The sequence below is a fragment of the Panthera uncia genome (genome assembly GCF_023721935.1).
Source record: "Panthera uncia isolate 11264 chromosome A1 unlocalized genomic scaffold, Puncia_PCG_1.0 HiC_scaffold_17, whole genome shotgun sequence".
Classification (NCBI taxonomy): domain Eukaryota; kingdom Metazoa; phylum Chordata; class Mammalia; order Carnivora; family Felidae; genus Panthera; species Panthera uncia.
The window spans coordinates 92786485-92805797 of record NW_026057577.1 but is presented as its reverse complement, the minus strand read 5'-3'; the positions used below and the strand labels follow the sequence as shown (position 1 = coordinate 92805797).

General features: G+C 34.6%; 1 protein-coding gene across 3 annotated transcripts in view; it reads left to right on the top strand.

The window, feature by feature from the left end:
• Nucleotides 1-19313, top strand: part of RANBP17 (RAN binding protein 17) — a 330781-nt gene that overhangs the window by 61313 nt on the left and 250155 nt on the right. For all 3 annotated transcript variants that reach the window (XM_049647789.1, XM_049647786.1, XM_049647787.1), the window contains 2 exons: nt 2502-2607; nt 12960-13095. In XM_049647789.1, coding sequence (XP_049503746.1) covers nt 2502-2607; nt 12960-13095 — 242 coding nt within the window. The remainder of the gene's footprint in view (nt 1-2501; nt 2608-12959; nt 13096-19313) is intronic.

Sequence of the window (19313 nt, the reverse complement as noted above, 5' to 3'; positions counted from 1 at the left end):
CCAGGTATACAACATAGTGATTCACCTTTTCTATACATTATGGTATCCTTACCACAAGTGTAGTTACCATCTGTCACCATACAATACTATGGTAGTATCATTGACTGTAATCCCTATGTTGTGCCTTTTGTTTCCATGACTTATTCATTTCATAACTGGAAGCTTCTATTTCCCCCTCCCATTCACCCATCTTGCTTGTCCTTCAACACCCCCCACCCCACCCCACCGGCAACCATAAGTTCAAACAATGGAATGTTGTTTGGCTATAAAAAATGAAGTACCAATACAAACTACAACATGGATGATCTTTGAACACATTATGCTAAGTGAAAAAGACAGTTACAAAAGCTACATGTTATATGATTTGTTGACATGAAATGTTCAGAATGGGAAAAATCTGAGGAGACATAAAGTAGATTAGTAGTTGCTTAGGGATGGGGGTGAATTGAGGGGTATGGAGTGGAATTTCTTTGGTGAGAGATGAAATGTTCTAAAATAGGTTGTGGTGGTAGTTGTACAACCCTGTGAATTTACTTAAAAACAATGACTTTTATAAGTGGATGAATTGTATGGTATGTGAATTATATATTTCAGTAAAGTTGTTAAAGAAAGTGATAGGTTCATCTGTTGGAGATTCCCAGTAGAATGAAGGATTGTTAGTGTTGGAAGATTCATCTTTGTATATGTTGAAGCCACTACTGATTATAATAGAAGTCTTGTTGGAAAGAGTGACAGCAAGCCAGGAATGAACACCTTCAAAAAGTAAGGGAAAATAACCTGAGGGAGAGTAGATCATTGCAGCCAGAAAGGATATTTGGTAATATAGTTTGATGACATAAGATGTCAGCTGAGTGCTTTTGATGGAGGGAGAATATTTTGGAAATAGACATCAGGAACATCAAGAACACCTCCATGTTGTAGGCCTGAGATACAAGAAGTGTGGAAGAGAGATCACTTGAGAGGACCCACAGAAGTAGGGTCATCAGGGGATAGCATGTGTTACTAATAGACTTTTATGTTAATCATAAAACAATTTTGAGTACATAGGCAACTTTCTTAGTACCTTCAGCTTCCTAGATGGGCTTTTTGTTCTGTTACTTTTTAAAAATTAATTATGTGTATCTTGAGGCTTGAGTCTGTTTTATGAATTACTTGATCAAATTAGTGTTTTTGTCTCCTATTGAATCTGTTTCACATTGTTTATGTCCCAGCCTGCATAATTGGGTCTATTCTGATTTATTCATTGTCGTTTTATAATACAATAGGGAATGTGGATATTTGCCAGGCTATATTTCTAACTTACAGGAAGTTTGTCACCTCAATAGGCTGATGTCTCTCTTGAAGTTAGAGGGAATTGATCAGTTATAGAGTAATGATGGCTAGTATTCACAGAAATATAGAAAGAATGTGCTCTTTTTCTACATGAATTTATCCTTCCTAAGTCTTCCAACAGGCAAAGACATCCATAAGACTATTCAAGTTAATACCCTTGAACTTTAGTTCACTTGAGAAGGTTTCTCAATACAGGAACATAATTGATTTGTTTCTCAATACAGGAACATATTTGATTTTGGTATTATGCAATAACCTGGTCAACTTTGAAGAATCAGTCCCTAAGAATAGCACAAAATTTCTTTTTAGCAAGATAACTGGTATGTTGTTAATTGTTCATAAAGGTCTTGAGAATTTTGGAGAATCTGATACATGGATCAGTGCTTCTAAGTTGTAAAATGATATATGCCTTAAATAAAAATCATTCAATAAGTACCTCCATTTCTGAATTACTCAATTTTGTGAAAACTGTAGATGCCATGCATGCCACTGTTATAGTTAGTTAAGCCCTTGCTAGTATTGCCCGTGAAGTTAATTTTGTTGTCAGACTATGTGATTTGAATGGTGACAATCTTGGATTTTAAAAAATTATGCATAAAATACAACAGTCTTGTATTTTAAAAAGTTATGCACAAAATACAAAGGCGATAAATTTATTACCATCTATTAGGTTCAAACAGGGACAGTACTAAAAATGATCAGGCTGATATTATCAACATTGACCATGTTTGGTCAGTGACCAGAAAAGATGTTGGTCTGTGGATTATATTAGTACTTACTTACAGCCCTGGTTCTACACATTACTTTAGGTGTTTTGTTAGTTCAATTTAATTTTAATTGTAAGTCTTCATGGTAGACATTATTTTCTCCATTTTTCAAATGAAAACCCTAATGTGTAAAGGGGTAAGTAACTTACGCAAGATCACATAACAAATTGTTTGAGCTGGGATTTTGAACATAACTTTAACTCTGTAAAATCTGTAATTTTTACTGTTATGCTGCCTTGATAAACTTAAAACTTACTCCACTCTCTGTCAAGGACTGAGTTCACAGTAGTTTATCATTTGTTTGGAAGAATAGATCACTTTGCCAATTTCAGAATTTTCTGCAATATAAACATTGTTTCTATCAATACCTCCTAAACATTTCTCTTTCCTGTTATGTTTTAGGACGTCTTGCATGGCTGGTATACTTAGTTGGGACAGTTGTTGGGGGAAGGTTAACCTATACCAGTACAGATGAACATGATGCTATGGATGGAGAATTATCCTGTCGGTAAGTGATGGCCATAAAACTTACAGAAATTTACTAAGTAGTTAAGAAATTTAGTTATTATTGAACTGGAATTATAAGATAAAACATTTTATACTTGGCCATTTGAGGAAGGTATTATTTTCTTTTTTACTGGTGTGAAAACTAATAGAGGTTAGAGGTTAAGTGATTTGTAGAAGTCAAATCTCTAATAAGTGTTATAGTCACATATACTTTAAACTTGCGTCTAAATAGTGTTTAGACTTGCGTCTAAATGAAGGTTTAAGTTGCTTTTTATTTCTTAGGATCTGACAAAGCTTGCTAAATTGGTGTGTATTGGGTGGTGGCAAAATTGGGGTGATATACGTGTGGTCAAAAAGCAGTGGATAGTCAGTTACCCAATACAAGCTTTGTTTGTGATTGTTGACTAGATTTTCCACCTCATGACTATAGCCTTAATAAGAAGCAATGAATTACTTGCCTTAACACTGAGGAAAATTCCTACATGTGAATAATACACGTGAGTTGGTTTTCTATTTATTTTAATTTACTTTTTAATAAAATCTTTCTTTATAACAAAGTCGTATGTGTTTTTATTGGACACTTAAATATTTCAAATAAAAAGAAAAGTCATAGATTAATTTGAAGGTAACTATTACTGTCATTTTGCTAAAGACCTTTGAATTTTTTAAATTAATGCTTGAGGGTATATGTACATTTCATGTGTCTTTTCCAACATTTTTTAAACAAAAATTATACTAGAATACTGTTTTGTAAACTAAAATGGGGACAAAAATACCTAATTCATTTTGGGCTATTATAAGGATTAAATGAGTTAATATTTTTAAGATGCTGAGAACAATGTCTGGCAAATGGTAAGTGCTATATTACCAAACGCCATCTGCTCCACCCCCGCCCCACAAACACTTCTCTTTTTAAAAAATCAAGCATAATATTGTGATTTTACCTAGACATTAAATATTCTAAGCTGTTCCTTAATTTAAACATACCCTGGTCTTGGGAATTTTAGGTTGTTTCCCAATTTTTCTTCAGTGTAAACTGCTTTGAGGTGAATATTCTTTTAGATCAAAATAATTTCATTAGAGTTAATTCCTAAAGGCTGTAGAGTTGGTGGAATGGTCTACAGCATGTTAAAGAGTTTCAATACTAGTTTATTCTCTGAACTCAAAGGCTTTGAGAGTTAACCATATTTTCTACAGTTGAACCCTAGATAATAGGATTATCTTTCCCAGATAACAGCAAATATCTTGTGTTAATTTTGTATTGCTTTGGTTACAAGTGATGTCAAACATTCTTTTCCATTCCTACTTTTCCCAATTGTATTTTCTCTGTGATTTTTAAATACGTATAGATTGTACCATTTAGCTAGTTTTCTTTTGTGATTATCTTTCCTAATTTGTTTATAAGAACTCAGTATATATCAAAGATCTTAATATTTTGCTATTTATTTTGAAAATGTTTTCTCCATGTTTTTAATTTGTTTTAGAAATTTCTTTCTTACTGGATTTAAATATTTATATGTTCAGATCTATGAAATTTTCCCTTCATATTTTCTTTTTTTTTTTTTTTCAATTTTTTTAACATTTATTTATTTTTGACACAGAGAGAGACAGAGCATGAACGGGGGAGGGTCAGAGAGAGGGAGACACAGAATTGAAACAGGCTCCAGGCTCTGAGCTGTCAGCACAGAGCCCGATGCGGGGCTCGAACTCACAGACCGCAAGATCATGACCTGAGCCGAAGTCGGCCGCTTAACCGACTGAGCCACCCAGGCGCCCCACCCTTCATATTTTCTCCATTGTTCATGCTTAGAAAAGTTGTTCCACACCTGGATAATAAAAATACTCACCTATGTTTTTTCCTAGTTTTTTTATGGTTTCAGTTTTTTATATTTAATTCTTAATATATTTGACATTTGTCTTATATACTTTCTCCAGAGTTTACATAGTGTTAACCAATTAATGTGAACCTCATCCTTCACACATTTGAAATGCTGCTTATATCTTTACATGAAAATTTTAGGTCTTTTTCTAGGCTTTTCATTCTTTTCCACTGATCTTGGAAGTCTGTTTTCCTCAGTGTAAAATAGAAATATAAGGCAAGTAATTCATTGCTTCTTACTAAGGCTGCGGTCATGAGGTGAAAAATCTTGTCAACAATCATAAACAAAGCTTCTATTGGACAATTGACTATCCATTGCTTTTTGCCCAGATGTATGTCACCCCAGTTTTGCCACCACCCAGTGGCAAAGTTCTTAAAATTACTATACCTGGTTGTGGCACTCTCCTTCCTTACTAATCTTAAATACATTCCTAAGTGTTTAATAAATTTGTTGCCATTTTGAATAGAAAATTTCTCTTCATTCCATATTCTTTTCTACCTTTAAACTACCCCTTTGCAGTGAAACTGGAGTCTGAATGGAACACAAATATTTTCAGCTTTTCTAAGATTCATTATTTCCAATATAGAATAACTTTAAAATATGAATTGGGGCATTCTTAAAATGCTTTGGTTAATTTTAAACAAAGTGAATAATTTGCCTCCGTGCTGTCTTTTAATATAACATTACATGTTTAATAAAGTGGAAAGTAAGTATACTTTTTGCTATAGTTTGATTTTTTAAAAGTTTTCATCATCAAGCAGAGAAGTACCCACTGGCATTATTTTCCTGAGAAATATATAACAGGAAATGAAAAGCAGGTATATTTGCCAAGGAAATAAACAAAAGCAGGTGTATATTTGCCAAGTAGAAAATTTTAATTTTTTCTTTAAGCAACAAATATATTTAACTTTAATATTTGATTTGCGTTTTAGCCGTTCCCTAGAAAACAAAGCATTAGGTGAAGATTATGGTCTAAGGTTTTATTGAAGAGTGGGGAGAAAGGTGCATTTTCAAGGAAGGAAAAATGAAGGAAAAGAAAAATTGAGAGAATAGGAGAAAACAAATACAGTCAATAATCCTCATCCACAGATTCCAGTTTTGCAAATTTGTGTACTTGCTAAAGTTTATTTGTAACCCCAAAACCAACACTTCTGGTGCTACTGCAGTCATTTTTGGATATGTATGTGCGTGGAAATTTGAGTTGCCTGATACCCATTTTCCCAGCTTTGCCTTCTTATTTCATACTCTAATACTGTAAATAAGTGTCCTTTACATTGTCTGTTTAGTGCCATATTTCTCACGTTTTTGTGCTTTTTGTTGGTGGTTTTACTATTTACAGTGGTCCCCATTGTAGTGCTGAAGTGCTGTCTGATGTTCCTAAGCACAACAAAAAAGCTGTAAAGTACCTTACAGAAAAGATACGTATATTAAGTAAGCCTCATTCAGGTCCAAGTTGTGCTATTAGCTGTGAGTTCAATGTTAATGATCAACAATACATATTAATAAATAAGATGTCTTTAAAGAGAAACACACATAAAACAAGGTTATTTGTTAGATTGGTTAATGAAAACATTGTAACCAGTGTTCCTCGGGAACCTAACCCTGTATTTCCTCTGGGAGCACAGTGGTTCAGTATTGACTAATACAGTTTTCATAATGCCTTTTGAGAACATAACTACCATGAATAATGAGAATCAAGTGTGTAAGATGGTACATTACAGACCTTGTTGCTTGCTGTTACAGGAGTTTTTCCCAGAGACCACATGGACCAATGTGTTTCAAAACAGTTCATGGTGGTGGCAGGATGGGGGTCTAAGGGCAAGGCATTTTTCTGTCTGCTTATTTCTGTGTCCCGTTTCTTACTAGTTAGTGTCTACTCCCGGGGTGCTTAACCTTTTCATACTTCATAGTTGTGTTCCCTGGCCTCTTTGAGGTATCGCTGGGGAAGCCAGAGCTTCTGTTGGTCCTGTTGGGGTGGGAGGTAGGGGCTGGAGCTGTCCTAGGCCTTACCTCTTCCCCGGGTAAAGATTTACAACTGCAGGAAGTGTGTGAATCTTACTGGAGCCAAAAGACAAGTGGTTGAGGCCAGGGATGGGGTGAGAGGTAGTGGTGAGGTTGGTGTATATATAAACAGGGCTAAGCAGATTCAAGATCAAGGTGGGGCATAGAAAAAATATAAATATCTGTTTTGAAGTGTTGAGATTTTAAATTAAATAAGAATGTGGTTATATGTAGAATTTTAAAATATCAATTTCATATGAAGAAGTTCCAAGTAACTAGAACTGTGATACTGTTGCCTTCTGTGTATTGTTACATGATACCTTTTTAACTCCTGGGGGAGCAATACCAAATTAGAAGACCGTGAAGCTTCTGCCGGAAACCTATATGCTATTTTATCAGGAAAAGGTTAATATTCACAAAAGCTCCCAATATTGTGATAATTATAATTAAAACATGTTACTTTAACATATTTAAATATGCTACTTTAACTTGGCAAATAAATATATTTGTGCTCAGGCCATGCAATTCTAATTAAATAAAGATAATTTTATAGTCATTTCCGTTTCATTCCTCATTAGCAGAACGTAACCCTCTTGAGTGATTACCCAGAGACTGTGTTTTATTCATCCTGTGTCTTCTCAGTTTGCTCGTGCTAATAGAGCGACTGCTGCTTTTAGGCTTATTCTTCTCAGTTACCCCCCCCCCCCCCCCCCCCCGTCTCTCCTCACTTCTCTGGCCTGTTCTTCTCCAAGTCATCCCTCATTACTCATGAAACCTCTGGCAGCTAGCTCGGAGTCTTGTTCTCTCTCTCAGACTCTGCTGTCGTATGGATGACTTCAACTTCTTTCCCATTAGATCGTGGTGCTCTACTCTGTTCATAAGCTTCCAGTGGCTTCCTGTCACACACATGACAGATTCCAGAGTCCTTGCCAGGGCTCAGAGCCTCTTGTACTACTTCTCTGACTTCATTTCCTCCTCTTTCTCATTCAGCCCAACCACAAGGGCCTCCTTGCTATTTGAGTATTACCAATATGTTCTCACTTTAGGGCCTCTGCACTTCTCTGCTAGGAATGCTTTCTTCCAGATGTTTATAGGGTACTCCTTCACTTCAGTCAAGTAGGTCTATATGCAGCTGTCTCTTCCTCTGATTTCCCGGTCTATAATAACACCCTATCCTAGTTTAGTTTCTTCCTAGTCTTTATTACCCCTTATGTTTATTTGCTCATTCCACTAGTGTAAGGAAAGGAATAAGCTTTATCTGCTTTGTTCACCGTTGTATTTTTACCTCAACTGCCTGGCAAAACCTTAACCCTGAAGGAATTCAGAGTTTTCTCTAACCCGTTAAGTGATAACAAAAGAATTGCATACCTCTATACAGGTACCATTTGTCAATCAGAATGCCAGTTTTCACCTCAGCTGAGCGCTCAGCATTGCTCAGTGATTCTGTGTTGTAGTCATTGTTATCTTCTAACTTCCAGATACCTGTTGAACTGTTTCACTTGCACGTTCTGTTTCACATTTGTCTTCAATTCAGTGGCTAACATTAAACTTCTCTCTTCTATCCACTCCCAGCCCTGACCTCTTCGCGTGTCTCCTTGCCATCCGCTCGATTGCCTAAGTCTGAATCCTGGAAGTTATTCTTAACTTTTCCTTTTTTCTCTCTCACCAGCATCCATGTAGTCTTCATTTTCAGATACTGTCAGCTCTACCTTCTAGTTATGCCTTTTAGTCCAGTTGTTTCTAGCCCCTGCTGTTGTAGTTCCTATCATCTTTCACCTGGATTCATGCTACAGTTTTAAGTGGACACCTTGCTTCCTCTCTGGCTTCCTGAATCTGAAGTACAGATCTGATTAGGTCGGTGCTTTGCTCAAACTCTGAGCAAAGTACTTGCCATTGCTACTGGGGTTAAAATCAACATGGCTCATCAGGTTCATAATCTGGCTCCTGCCTGTCTCATTAGCTTCATCTGACTGCTTTGTAGCCATATCGAACTTTCCTTAGCTCTGAACTGAGCCATGCCTTTTCTGCCCTCTCTGGATAGTTACACATGTTTTCTCCTTTCTCTCCACACATTCTTTCTTTGCCGTTTTCCATCCTAGAATGTTAAGAATCTTCCCCAATTTTTTTATACTGTTTATGATAGTACTTGTCATTCTTTAATTCCTTATTTTATGTCTTTCCCTGCATAGACGATAGGTTTCTGGAGGACTGAGAATATATATGTCTTGTTTACTTATATTCTGAACTCCTGATACACACCTGCCGCGTAGTAGGCCCTCAGATATTTGTTGACTAAATGAATACTTATTTATTTGGATATCTAGGGGAATATAAACAACTGATTATCCAAAATTCATCTCTTTGAATTTGAAATGCTGTGCTTTATACTTGGATTGAAATTATTTAATGATATACTTGTCTTTTTATTCCCCCCATGCTCTTTACCAGAAATAATTTGACATAAAGGAAACAGTATGTGTAGGACAATAAAGTGAAACTGGAAGTGAATATTATATATATAATGCAAGTTTTATTCTTAAGCACTTTTAGAGGTAGCCACAGATCTTTGAAGGGCACCGTGGCAGAGGTTACTAGCTGTCCAGCATTTCTTCTTCCCTTCTTCTGCAGTAATAGAATACCTGATTCTTACGGTGGGTATGTGGCCACCTGAATAAAGACCAGATTTACTAGACTCTCTTGCAGCTAGGTATGGTTAAGTGATTGTGTTCTAGGCAGTCAGATGTAAGTGAATGTGGTGTGTGCCAGATGTGTGGACCTGTGGGGTGGAGCTAAAGAAGCCATCTTAGGCCACAAAGTGATTGTGTGAATGGAGGCAAATGTAACAACAAGATGTGAGGAACCTGAATCCCTGATGCACTGTGGAGGGCTAACTAGTCCTGGAGGACTGCCTTGGATATTTGCTTGAGTGAGAAATAAATATCCATATTGTGTAAGCCGTGGTTATTTGGACCTTAGGCTTTTGCAACTGTACTTCTGGTACAACTACCAAAACTTCTTTGACAAATGGATCCTGTACCCTGCTGGGAACTCTTTCCTGCTTTCCTGCTGGGATGCCATTGCCTTTTAGGCAAATGCAAATCACCAGCTTAATATGAGTTGTAAAGACATCCCAACAAACTGTCTTTTGGTTTCACATCTTCCTGGGATTTTGGAATGTATGCTATAAAAAGGAAATAAAAGTAAACAAGAGAAAGTACATAGAACCAACAGAGAGCTAGAGTAGGAAAAGGGAGGTCCCACTCAATAAAGAATTCAAAAACAAGATATGCCTAAGTCACTTGAAAACTCACCTGGATCTAGACACAGTTTGCTGAATATATCTATTTATTTAAAAATTACTCCAACAATCTGCTAATTAAAAAATACCCAGACTAAAAGCTTTGTCACTTCTCTAAAAATTACAGAACAAATACATCTTCTTAGGGAAAAAAAACCAAACAACCGGTTATAGTAACCTAATTCTTAAATGTAATCTTCAGTAACTTTGCCTTCATAAATTTTAATGGTATTAAAAATATTTGGTAGGTGAAAGTTACTTTTAAATAATATAAATATAGGAAATAATAACCATAAAATGGTTTTCATCATATTATTTCATAACACTTTGGCAAGAAGTACCAACTTTTTAATTTGTTTAAGTTTATATATTTAATTTGGAGGGGGAGGGGCTGAGAGAGAGTGGGAGAGAGAGAATCCCAAGCAGGCTCAGTGCTGGCAGCGTGGAGCCTGACATGGGCCTTGAACCTATGAACCGTGAGATCAAAGTCAGATGCTTAAATGACTGAGCCACCTAGGTGCCCCAGTACTAACTTTTTAAAAGAACTTCATATGCTATAACTTAGACACTTTGTAGAATTCTTTGGAAGTAGTTATATTTCCCTGAAATAGGAATTTATATTCAAAATGAGATGGTTAGATTTTGACATAGTACATCTATTAAAAATAATGTTTTGGAAAAGTTAAATAATATGAAAAAAATAATTGATCAAGATATATTTAGTTAGGTGCTAGAACAGAATAAAAGGTCCAGTAAAGTAATCTGAATGCATACATGAACCTAGTCTATATGATAAGGGATATAATTGAAATGGTGAGCAAAAGATAGACTATACAAGACAGAAATGGTGTTGAAACACCTGGGTAGCCATCTGGGAAAAAATAATGTTGATCCATATCTCACAAGATGTGTTCAAGATAAGTTCAAATGTATCAGAGAGGTAAATGTAAAAAAAGAAAAAAAAAGAAACATAAAAATACCTCATATTCAGGAAGAAGACCTTTTTATTATGTAAAATCATAAAAGAAAAAGCTGATAAAAAATTTTGCATAATAAAAACCTAACAAAAGCTTCTGTATGGCATTAATCACATTGCATAGGCAAAGGACTCAGTTTTCTAATGTGTGTGTGTGTGTATCTGTGTGTGTGTGTGTGTGTGTGTGTGTGTGTATAAGAATTTCTAGAAATCAGCAAAGAGAGCCCAATAGAAAGAATTGGCAAAGGATATGAACAAACATGTCACAGGAAAGGACATATATACGGCTTAAAAACGGAAACATTTTAACCTCATGTACATGACAGAAATACAAAATAAAACTGTACTGAGATGCATTTTTCAGATATTAATAAATTTTAAATTTTCATATCATCCGAATTATCTTATATGAGTGTATACAGATACTCTCCTAGACTGATGATAGATAAATTGTTTCAGTTTCTGTGGAGAGCAATATGCTAATAATCATCAACGTTATAAAAGTTTATATTCTTTAAACTAGTTGTTTCACTGTTAGAAGCATATATTGTAGCTGTACATGTGTGAAATGATTGTATAAGATGGCTAATTGCAGCAATTTTGCAACAGCAAAAAATTCTTAACTTCAGTGCCCATGTGTAGGGGAATGTTTGAAAATATTATGGTATATTTCTACAATGAAATGTTAAACAGCTGCAAGAGAGAATGAGGAAACTCTTGATGTCTGACATGGAAAGATCTTAAGATCAGTTGTTAAATGGAACAAGCTAGGTTTGGAACCATAAGTATAGTGTATGTTCCATATGTTTAAAAGAGTTGAGAGGAGAATATTTAGTCATATTTGCCTGTATATACAGTTAAAAAAATCTCCGGAAGGACACATAAACTATTAACAGTGTTCCTGTGCGCATGTATGGAAAGAAGTGTGTGGGTTGGCTAGGCACCACTGCCTTTGTGCAGTTAGAAAAAGGAGACAAAGGTGCTGTTCCTCAACAACTGTACTCTTAGCTCTTGGAAAGATTATTAAACAGATTTTCTTAATACTAGGCGCTTAGCAGCCGTCCACTGGAAATTTTTTTTTAAGTTTTTTAATGTTTATTTTTTTTGAGAGAGAGACAGAGACAGAATGCGAGTGGGTTAGGGGCAGAGAGAGAGGGAGACACAGAATCCGAAGCAGGCTCCAGGCTCCGAGCTGTCAGCACAGAGCCCGACGTGGGGCTTGAACTCACGGACTGCGAGATCATGACCTGAGCCGAAGTTGGACGCTCAACTGACTGAGCCACCCAGGCGCCCCTAGAAATTTTTAATGAAAATAGATAATAGAAGGATTTCTCTTTTGAAAATTCTAGACTAAGCTTTTCATTATATTGAGTTAAACTTTTTCTCTAGGAAATTTAACTTAACCTTTAGTTCATTTATGATTATCTGGTAATAATAGTTGCATACTTGTATTAAAAATATTTGGTTTTAGGGCGCCTGGGTGACAGTTGAGCATCCGACTCTTGATCTCAGTTCAGGTCTTGATCTCAGGGTTGTGAGTTCAGGTCCCAAAGTGAGCTCTATGCTGGGCATGGAGCCAACTTAAAAAAAATACTTGATTTTATTATGATCATCTTGTAAGTTATTTCAGGTAAAATTTTTATTATTCATTGAAAAAGTGATATAACTTGATTGGTGTATCTCTTGATTGTTTTAATATTTGAGTCATGTGACTCCCAAATACATAATTATATAAAAACATAAGGTTTAATAAAAAGGTAAAATACAAAACTACACATTCAATATCATTTTTCCTTTACTAAAATTTTATATGGATATAGATATTAATTTGTATGTATGCATGCATATATATCTATAGGTGTTTATTTATATCTATATATACATATTATATATTTATATGTGTATGTTATATGCATTCTATATAAAGTTTTAGTAAAATAATAAGTGTATGTCCTTATAGCTTTCTATGCATATATATGTAGGTATGTGTTTTAGGAAAACGACTAGAAGCAATTAGACCAAATTGTAGTATATCTTAGAAGTAGAATTTCACATGGTTTTAAATTATCTTCTTTATAAGCTTTTGTATTTTTCCATTTTTTACAGTGATTATATATTACATTGCATTGACAATAAATGTTTTAATGTTGTTTCTCCAAGAATTTTTACTGAAGCCTTTTTTTCTCCTTCATGAAAAGAGTTTTTCAGCTTATATCTTTAATGGATACCGGATTACCTCAGTGTTCTAATGAGAAAATAGAGCTTGCAATTCTGTGGTTCTTGGATCAGTTTCGTAAAACATATGTTGGTGATCAACTTCAAAGAACCTCAAAGGTAGGTTTTTACTAGAGATTTTTTAAAAAAATGTTACTGAAAATGAATAAAGATGCTCACATACAATAGCTTTAAGCTGAATGATATATTTGGGTAATTTCTACGTAAGAAATTTAATTGATGAATTGAAATTGATTGATTAATTGGTATTGAAAACACTGTGAGATTAATTTGCTTGTTTTATGCCTAGATTTACCATTTTCTTCAAAGGTTGGGAGAGTTAGTGAATATTATTTTTATGTCTAGTCATTAAACAGTTAAGATTATTTAAAATACTTTAATGGATTTTGCCCTATTATATTTATTTCAAGATTTGAAACAAAAGATTTATTCTTTTTGTAGTTCTGGGATTTTTTGGACACTTACTTCTTTATGTGGTTTCCAGTATATTTTTTGCTCATTGCTCAGCATTTTTACGTAAGTGATGAGGACCAGGAGAGCTAGACATGTCTTTGAGAGGCCACAGTTAAATCACACTCATAGTATGATAATTGAAGTTTTAGCTTCAGCAAATTTAGATGAATTGATCCTAAGGCATAATGAGGGATTATTGAGGGCATTTATGTGAACCCTAACCAGATATTTAGTAGTACTTGTGACACTGAGTAAAATCTATGACGTTTTCTTCTTCTGTAATAGTAACTCTTTCCAAACCTTGTCTGCAAGAGAAGTCCTAAGGATAGTCTTACCTCCTTTGGATTTATAGTTTTTATTAGTAATGTTGAAGGATTTCGTATTTGAAATATTTAGAGTAAGCTTTTTATATAGAACTAAGCTTCTTATCCCCTGGGAAATTTGGCTTAACCTTCAGTACATTTATGGTTTTCTGTTCACAGTAGTTGTATAATGGGAACTTTTTGTTTGATTTTGTTAATATTACCCTTTAGTTTATTTCAGGTTTGTTTAACTTGCTTTTTAAGAAAGTGATGTAGCTTGATGCTTCCTTAGTCACATATATTGTGATATTTTCTTGCCAATTAGGATTAATTTCAGTAAAAATTTCTTAGAATCTAGCTGCTATTGAATGAGACCATTAGGGAGAAAAAGGAGTAACTAGAAATAAATGTTTTAGTTGGATAGTAAAACAAATTAGAATCAGACAAAAATTACATGGTATGAAATTTATACAGGGTGCCTCTTTTAAAATCCCAGATGTGTTACTTGAAGGTTGAGAGTATATCAAATTATGATAAATTGTCTTATTTTAAATGTACCCAGAGAGTTTGCCGTTTTGCTTTCACAAAAATGAATACAAATACTCTTCAAACATTGCTAACCCAGTATTTGTTTGGTCTGGATCTTAAATCAGAATAGTGTAATATGGAGTAGAAAAGCCTTCAAATTAATTGTGTTTAAAATACTTGGAAAGAAATATGTAAGATGAGATTAGTTGTTTAGAGCAATGGGATTTAGGAGTTTTTCCCCCCAATTTTTATTTGTTGTATTAAAATATATATGTATATTTTATATATATGTGAGAATTCTAGATATCAACAAACAAACAGTCACAGGAAAAGACAGATATATTTATATATCCTTTAATACAAGGTAATATGAAAAAAGTGAATTATGGAAGGTCAACTTTTCTTTTTTGAAAGAGCTTACATGTTAGGAAAAAATAAACACATCATCAGACTGGTCATTGTAATTTAACATTTTTGGTGTATGCATCTTTCCTTACCAAAAAGTGTTTAGTCCGACAGCAATCTTATTTTTAAGGCATTCCTACTGCATAACCCTAAAGGGAAACCAGAGCTTTCTGCTTTCTTTTTCTCTGGCTTGTCTGCCAATCTGCCTTAATAGGAAGTTTGAGGAGGTTTTGGAGAGTCTTTAATATGTGCCCTGGCACTCTTTTTAGGATCTCTTCACACTCCTCTAGTCCTTAACAGTAATCCTGCAGAGTTGGTATTGTTTTGTTTGTTTTTTTCAAAGTTGGTGTTATTGTTCCCATTTCACAAATGAAACAGACCACCTAACACATTTGTAAGTTCTCTACATACTAGTTTTCTGGCAACCAACCAAGGAAGACCAGATGGAAAATTTTTTTTTTTTTTTGGTGAGTATATTGTCACATTCCAAATTGTGGCAAAAAAGGGGAAAGTGTTAAGAGTTAGATTGCACTAAAGTAATATTTAGTGGGTACTTATTTTGTATTAGGAGCTGTCCTAGACCCTCTTAAGCATTAGCTCATTTAATTGGATCGTATGGAATGTGACTTACAAAGTTCTTCCCAGTCTCTTTTCTATGTATGTCACCAGTTTCATGCCTCAGTCCTCCATACTTGTACTATATACTTTATGTGTACTAAACTTTTTTCAGCTTCGTCAACAGTCTGTGTTCTCTGTAAATTCTAGGCCTTTGGGCAAAATGTTTCCTCTGCCTAGAACACTATTTCTTTTGAATCAAACTTTCACTTTTCTGCCTTACTCTGCTGACTCCTACTTTATCTTTCACATCAGATACCCCATCCTTTAAGATGACCTTCTTAAATTCTGGGAGAATTCCTTTTATGTGTTCTATAGCAACCTGTAATTCCCCCCTTTTTTTAGCGTTATTACACTGCATTGTAATCATTTGTTAGCAAAACATATTTTGACTCTAATTTGGGTTAGGACTGTCTCCACCTTTTTTATTATCACTTCCAAGTGCATGGCATATTACTTATGTATTTTCTACTAGATAGTGGTTGAATGTATATATTTAGTAGAATTCCACGGGATTTGAGTCTAAATCTCCCACTTGATAAACTTTCATGTGATAAAAGGTATGTTCTTGAGTTGGAAAATGATGCTGACTTTAGTGAAATTGTTCAGCAAGTTTAAATAAGGTGTACTGTTATCGATCTTGAATTTTTTACATATGCATCAAGTAAGTGCAAAGAGTCCTAAGTGATGCACAGAATAGAAGTATGTGCTATATATGAGAAGGAAAGCCACAAATGATAGCCGTAGGCATTTATTGAAGCAGTAGTCTGCCAAAGACTTCACGTAGCATTTGACAGGCATCTAATTTCATCTCACAAAAGTTCCATGGGAATAGCTGTTTTTTATTAACACTTCCCCATCCCTTTTTACAGACTTGGAAACTGAGGTCTGGAATAGTTAATTAGTGATGTATTTAAGTGGTTGAATCTGGATTTGAACTAGGACACCTGATAACAGAGCCTATGCTGCTGATCACTTTGCTGTATTGCTTCCTGTTGGATCTTTCACTGGGATATTGAACAGGCCCTTCAATCTCAATAGGTCCTAAACAGGAACTATCTCCTGAAACCCTTTCCACCTACTTCCCTATTTTGAGGAAGAATGACTGTGAACTCAAAATGTCCCCTTTGTTCTTACTTCTTATATCTGATCTGTCACCTAATCATGTTGATTTTATTTTCTAAATATCTCTGTTTCATTCTTCTCAGTCCCCTTCATTTTTATCCTCATTGTTACTGCTTGTCATTTCTCACTGGATTTCAGATCTTATTGTCCTCTTTGTTTCCTTCTTGCATTTCCCCCACTCCAATCCATTTTCCATACTGCCACCAAAGTAATATTTTCTTCAGTAGAGAACCAGGGAAAATAATGTAATGGACACTCATACACCCATCTTTGTCAAATCTGAATACCTTGCCCTATTTGCTTCATATCTGTATATTTTTAAATTAAACATTAATGGCCTGTTGCTGCTCTGATTCTGTTCTTCTTGTGCCATAGTAACCACTGTCCTAAATTTCATGTTATTTTCATGCATGATTGTGTTCTGGTCGCATATTTCTATGTACTTATAAACAAAACCTAGTACTGTTAACTCTATAGAAAATTAGTATGCAGGAACTTGCTGGTTTTGGTCCACATTGTTTTTGAGATTTATCCATGGTGATACGTATAGTTCTAATTTAATTACTGAATGGTATTACAGTATATTATTGTGCCATTATGTATTCATTTTTCTGTTAATATACACTAGGTTGTTTCCAATTTTATTTTATTTATTTTATTTTTTTTAGTCCAATTTTAAAGTTTATAAAAAATACTCCAGTAAACATTCAAATACCTATTTCCTCATGCATGTGTATGAGTATCTTGAAGGTAAATACTGGGAGTAGAATTGCTGGGCTGTAGATGGTACATCACTTCAGCTTTACAAGATATTACCAAGTTCCTCTCTTAAATGTTAGAATAGCCTGTTTTCCCTCTCCCAGCAGATTATATGTTGCTGTATGTTGTCTTAATACTTGCTTTTGTCAGACTTTAAAATTTACAGAATTTCTCTGCTTAAAATTCTTACTGGTTTCTCATTATATAAATAAGTTCCTTCTTATGGTTAGACTTTGTGTACCCTTGCAACCTTTTCTTTTGGCAGTTTTTTCTGTTCTGTGACATGCTTTGTATGTGCTACACTTTTTGTCCTGTCACCTATTCCTACTTACTGTCTGATGAATATTAATAAGTAACTACTATATACTAAGACCAGGATACAATGGCAAATAGAATGGTCTATCTGTCCTCTAAGTTGTTAATTAAAGAGGAAGATGGGCAAATAAATAAAAAATTATAAAACCTTCCTCCCCACTTAAACATTGAAATAGTACAGGAAGAGGCAGACTATTAAATAAAGGATGCTGGACATTTGGTTATATCTATTTAAAGTTTTGAATTATTACTTCACAGTATATAAAAAATCAAATCTAAGTTGGTGACTCTTAGTCTGAAAGGCAGGGGACTATGATATAAGGACAGGAAGGATTTTTTTTTTTAATGTTTATTTTTGAGAGAGAGGGCGAGCAGGACAGAGGCCGAGAGAGGGGGAGACCGAATCCCTAAACAGGCTCTCCACTAACAGCTTAATTGACTGAGCCACCCAGGCACCCGAGGAAGGATTTCTTTTTAAGGCATGAAAAGCCCAAACTATAAACCCAAAGGTTGATAAATTCTGCCCATATTAAAAATAAAAATTTCTGCAGCTCAAAGTACACAGTAAACAAAGTAAAAAGACAAGCTAGAGAAAGGGTAAGACCCAATACATGTAACTTAAAGAGAATCAATATCCAGTTATATAAACAATTTCTATGAATCAATAAGAGAAGAACAACCTAGTAAAAAAAAAAGTGTGCCAAAGATATGAGTAAACAATTTATAGAAAAAGAAATCACGGTTTATAATCAACATGAAAAAATGTTCATCCTTTCATGGACTAAGGGAAATGCAAATTAAAGCTATAGTGCAATAATCATATCATACCTATTAGCTGGAGATAGTTAAAAAGTTTGATGAAAGCATGTATTTGTGATGAAGTAAAATAGCTAATACTCCTATACACTGCTAGTGGAATCCAAACCAGTAAAACATTTTTGGAAAACAACAATATCTAACAAAGTTGAAAATGTATAAAATTCTCGGACTGGGTGAAAACTCTAAAACATCGTTGAGAGAAATTAAATGAGGCCTAAATAAATAGATATATATCATGTTTATGAATTGGAAGACTCAATATTGTTAAAATTAGTGAGGTAAGTGAAGTAAGGTATGATAACAATGTGTCATCAAATAGAGAATTTAAATAAAGAGATGGAAATTATTAAAAATGGAAACAAATAGAAATTCTGTAGTTGGAAAGTACAGTAAATGAAAATGAGATGTTGAGGCACAGGGAGAAAAAAGAATGAAGAAAAGTGAACAGAGTCTCAGAGAACTGTAGGTCACCAGTAAATACACCAAAATATCATGGAGTACCTGGTAGAAGAATACCAGAAAAGGAAGTGAGACAGGATCAGAAAAAAACACTTAAAGCAATATTGGCTTAAAACTTAACCATATTTGGTGAAAAGCATTACACATCAAAGAAGTGCAATTAAAGACCCACACTAAGAACACATCATAGTAAAAATGCTGAAAGACAAAGAGAAAAATTTTAGCAGCAAGGGAAAAACTACTCATCACAGTTACCAGAAGGGAGGTGGGTGGGGGGATGAGTTAAACAGGTGATGTTGATTAGGGTACTTGTTGTGTTGAGCACCCAGTGACATATGGAAGTGTTGAATCAAAACAAAAAAGAAAAAAAGAAAAGAGAAAAACTCATTACACGTGAGGGGTACCAGTAAGATTAATAGCTGACTAGTCTTGAGAAACAGGAGAGGCCAGAAGATCCTTCAATGACATAGAGTGCTGAACTAGTAACCAAGAATTCCATATCCAGCAAAACTATCTTTAAAAATGAAAGGAGGGTCT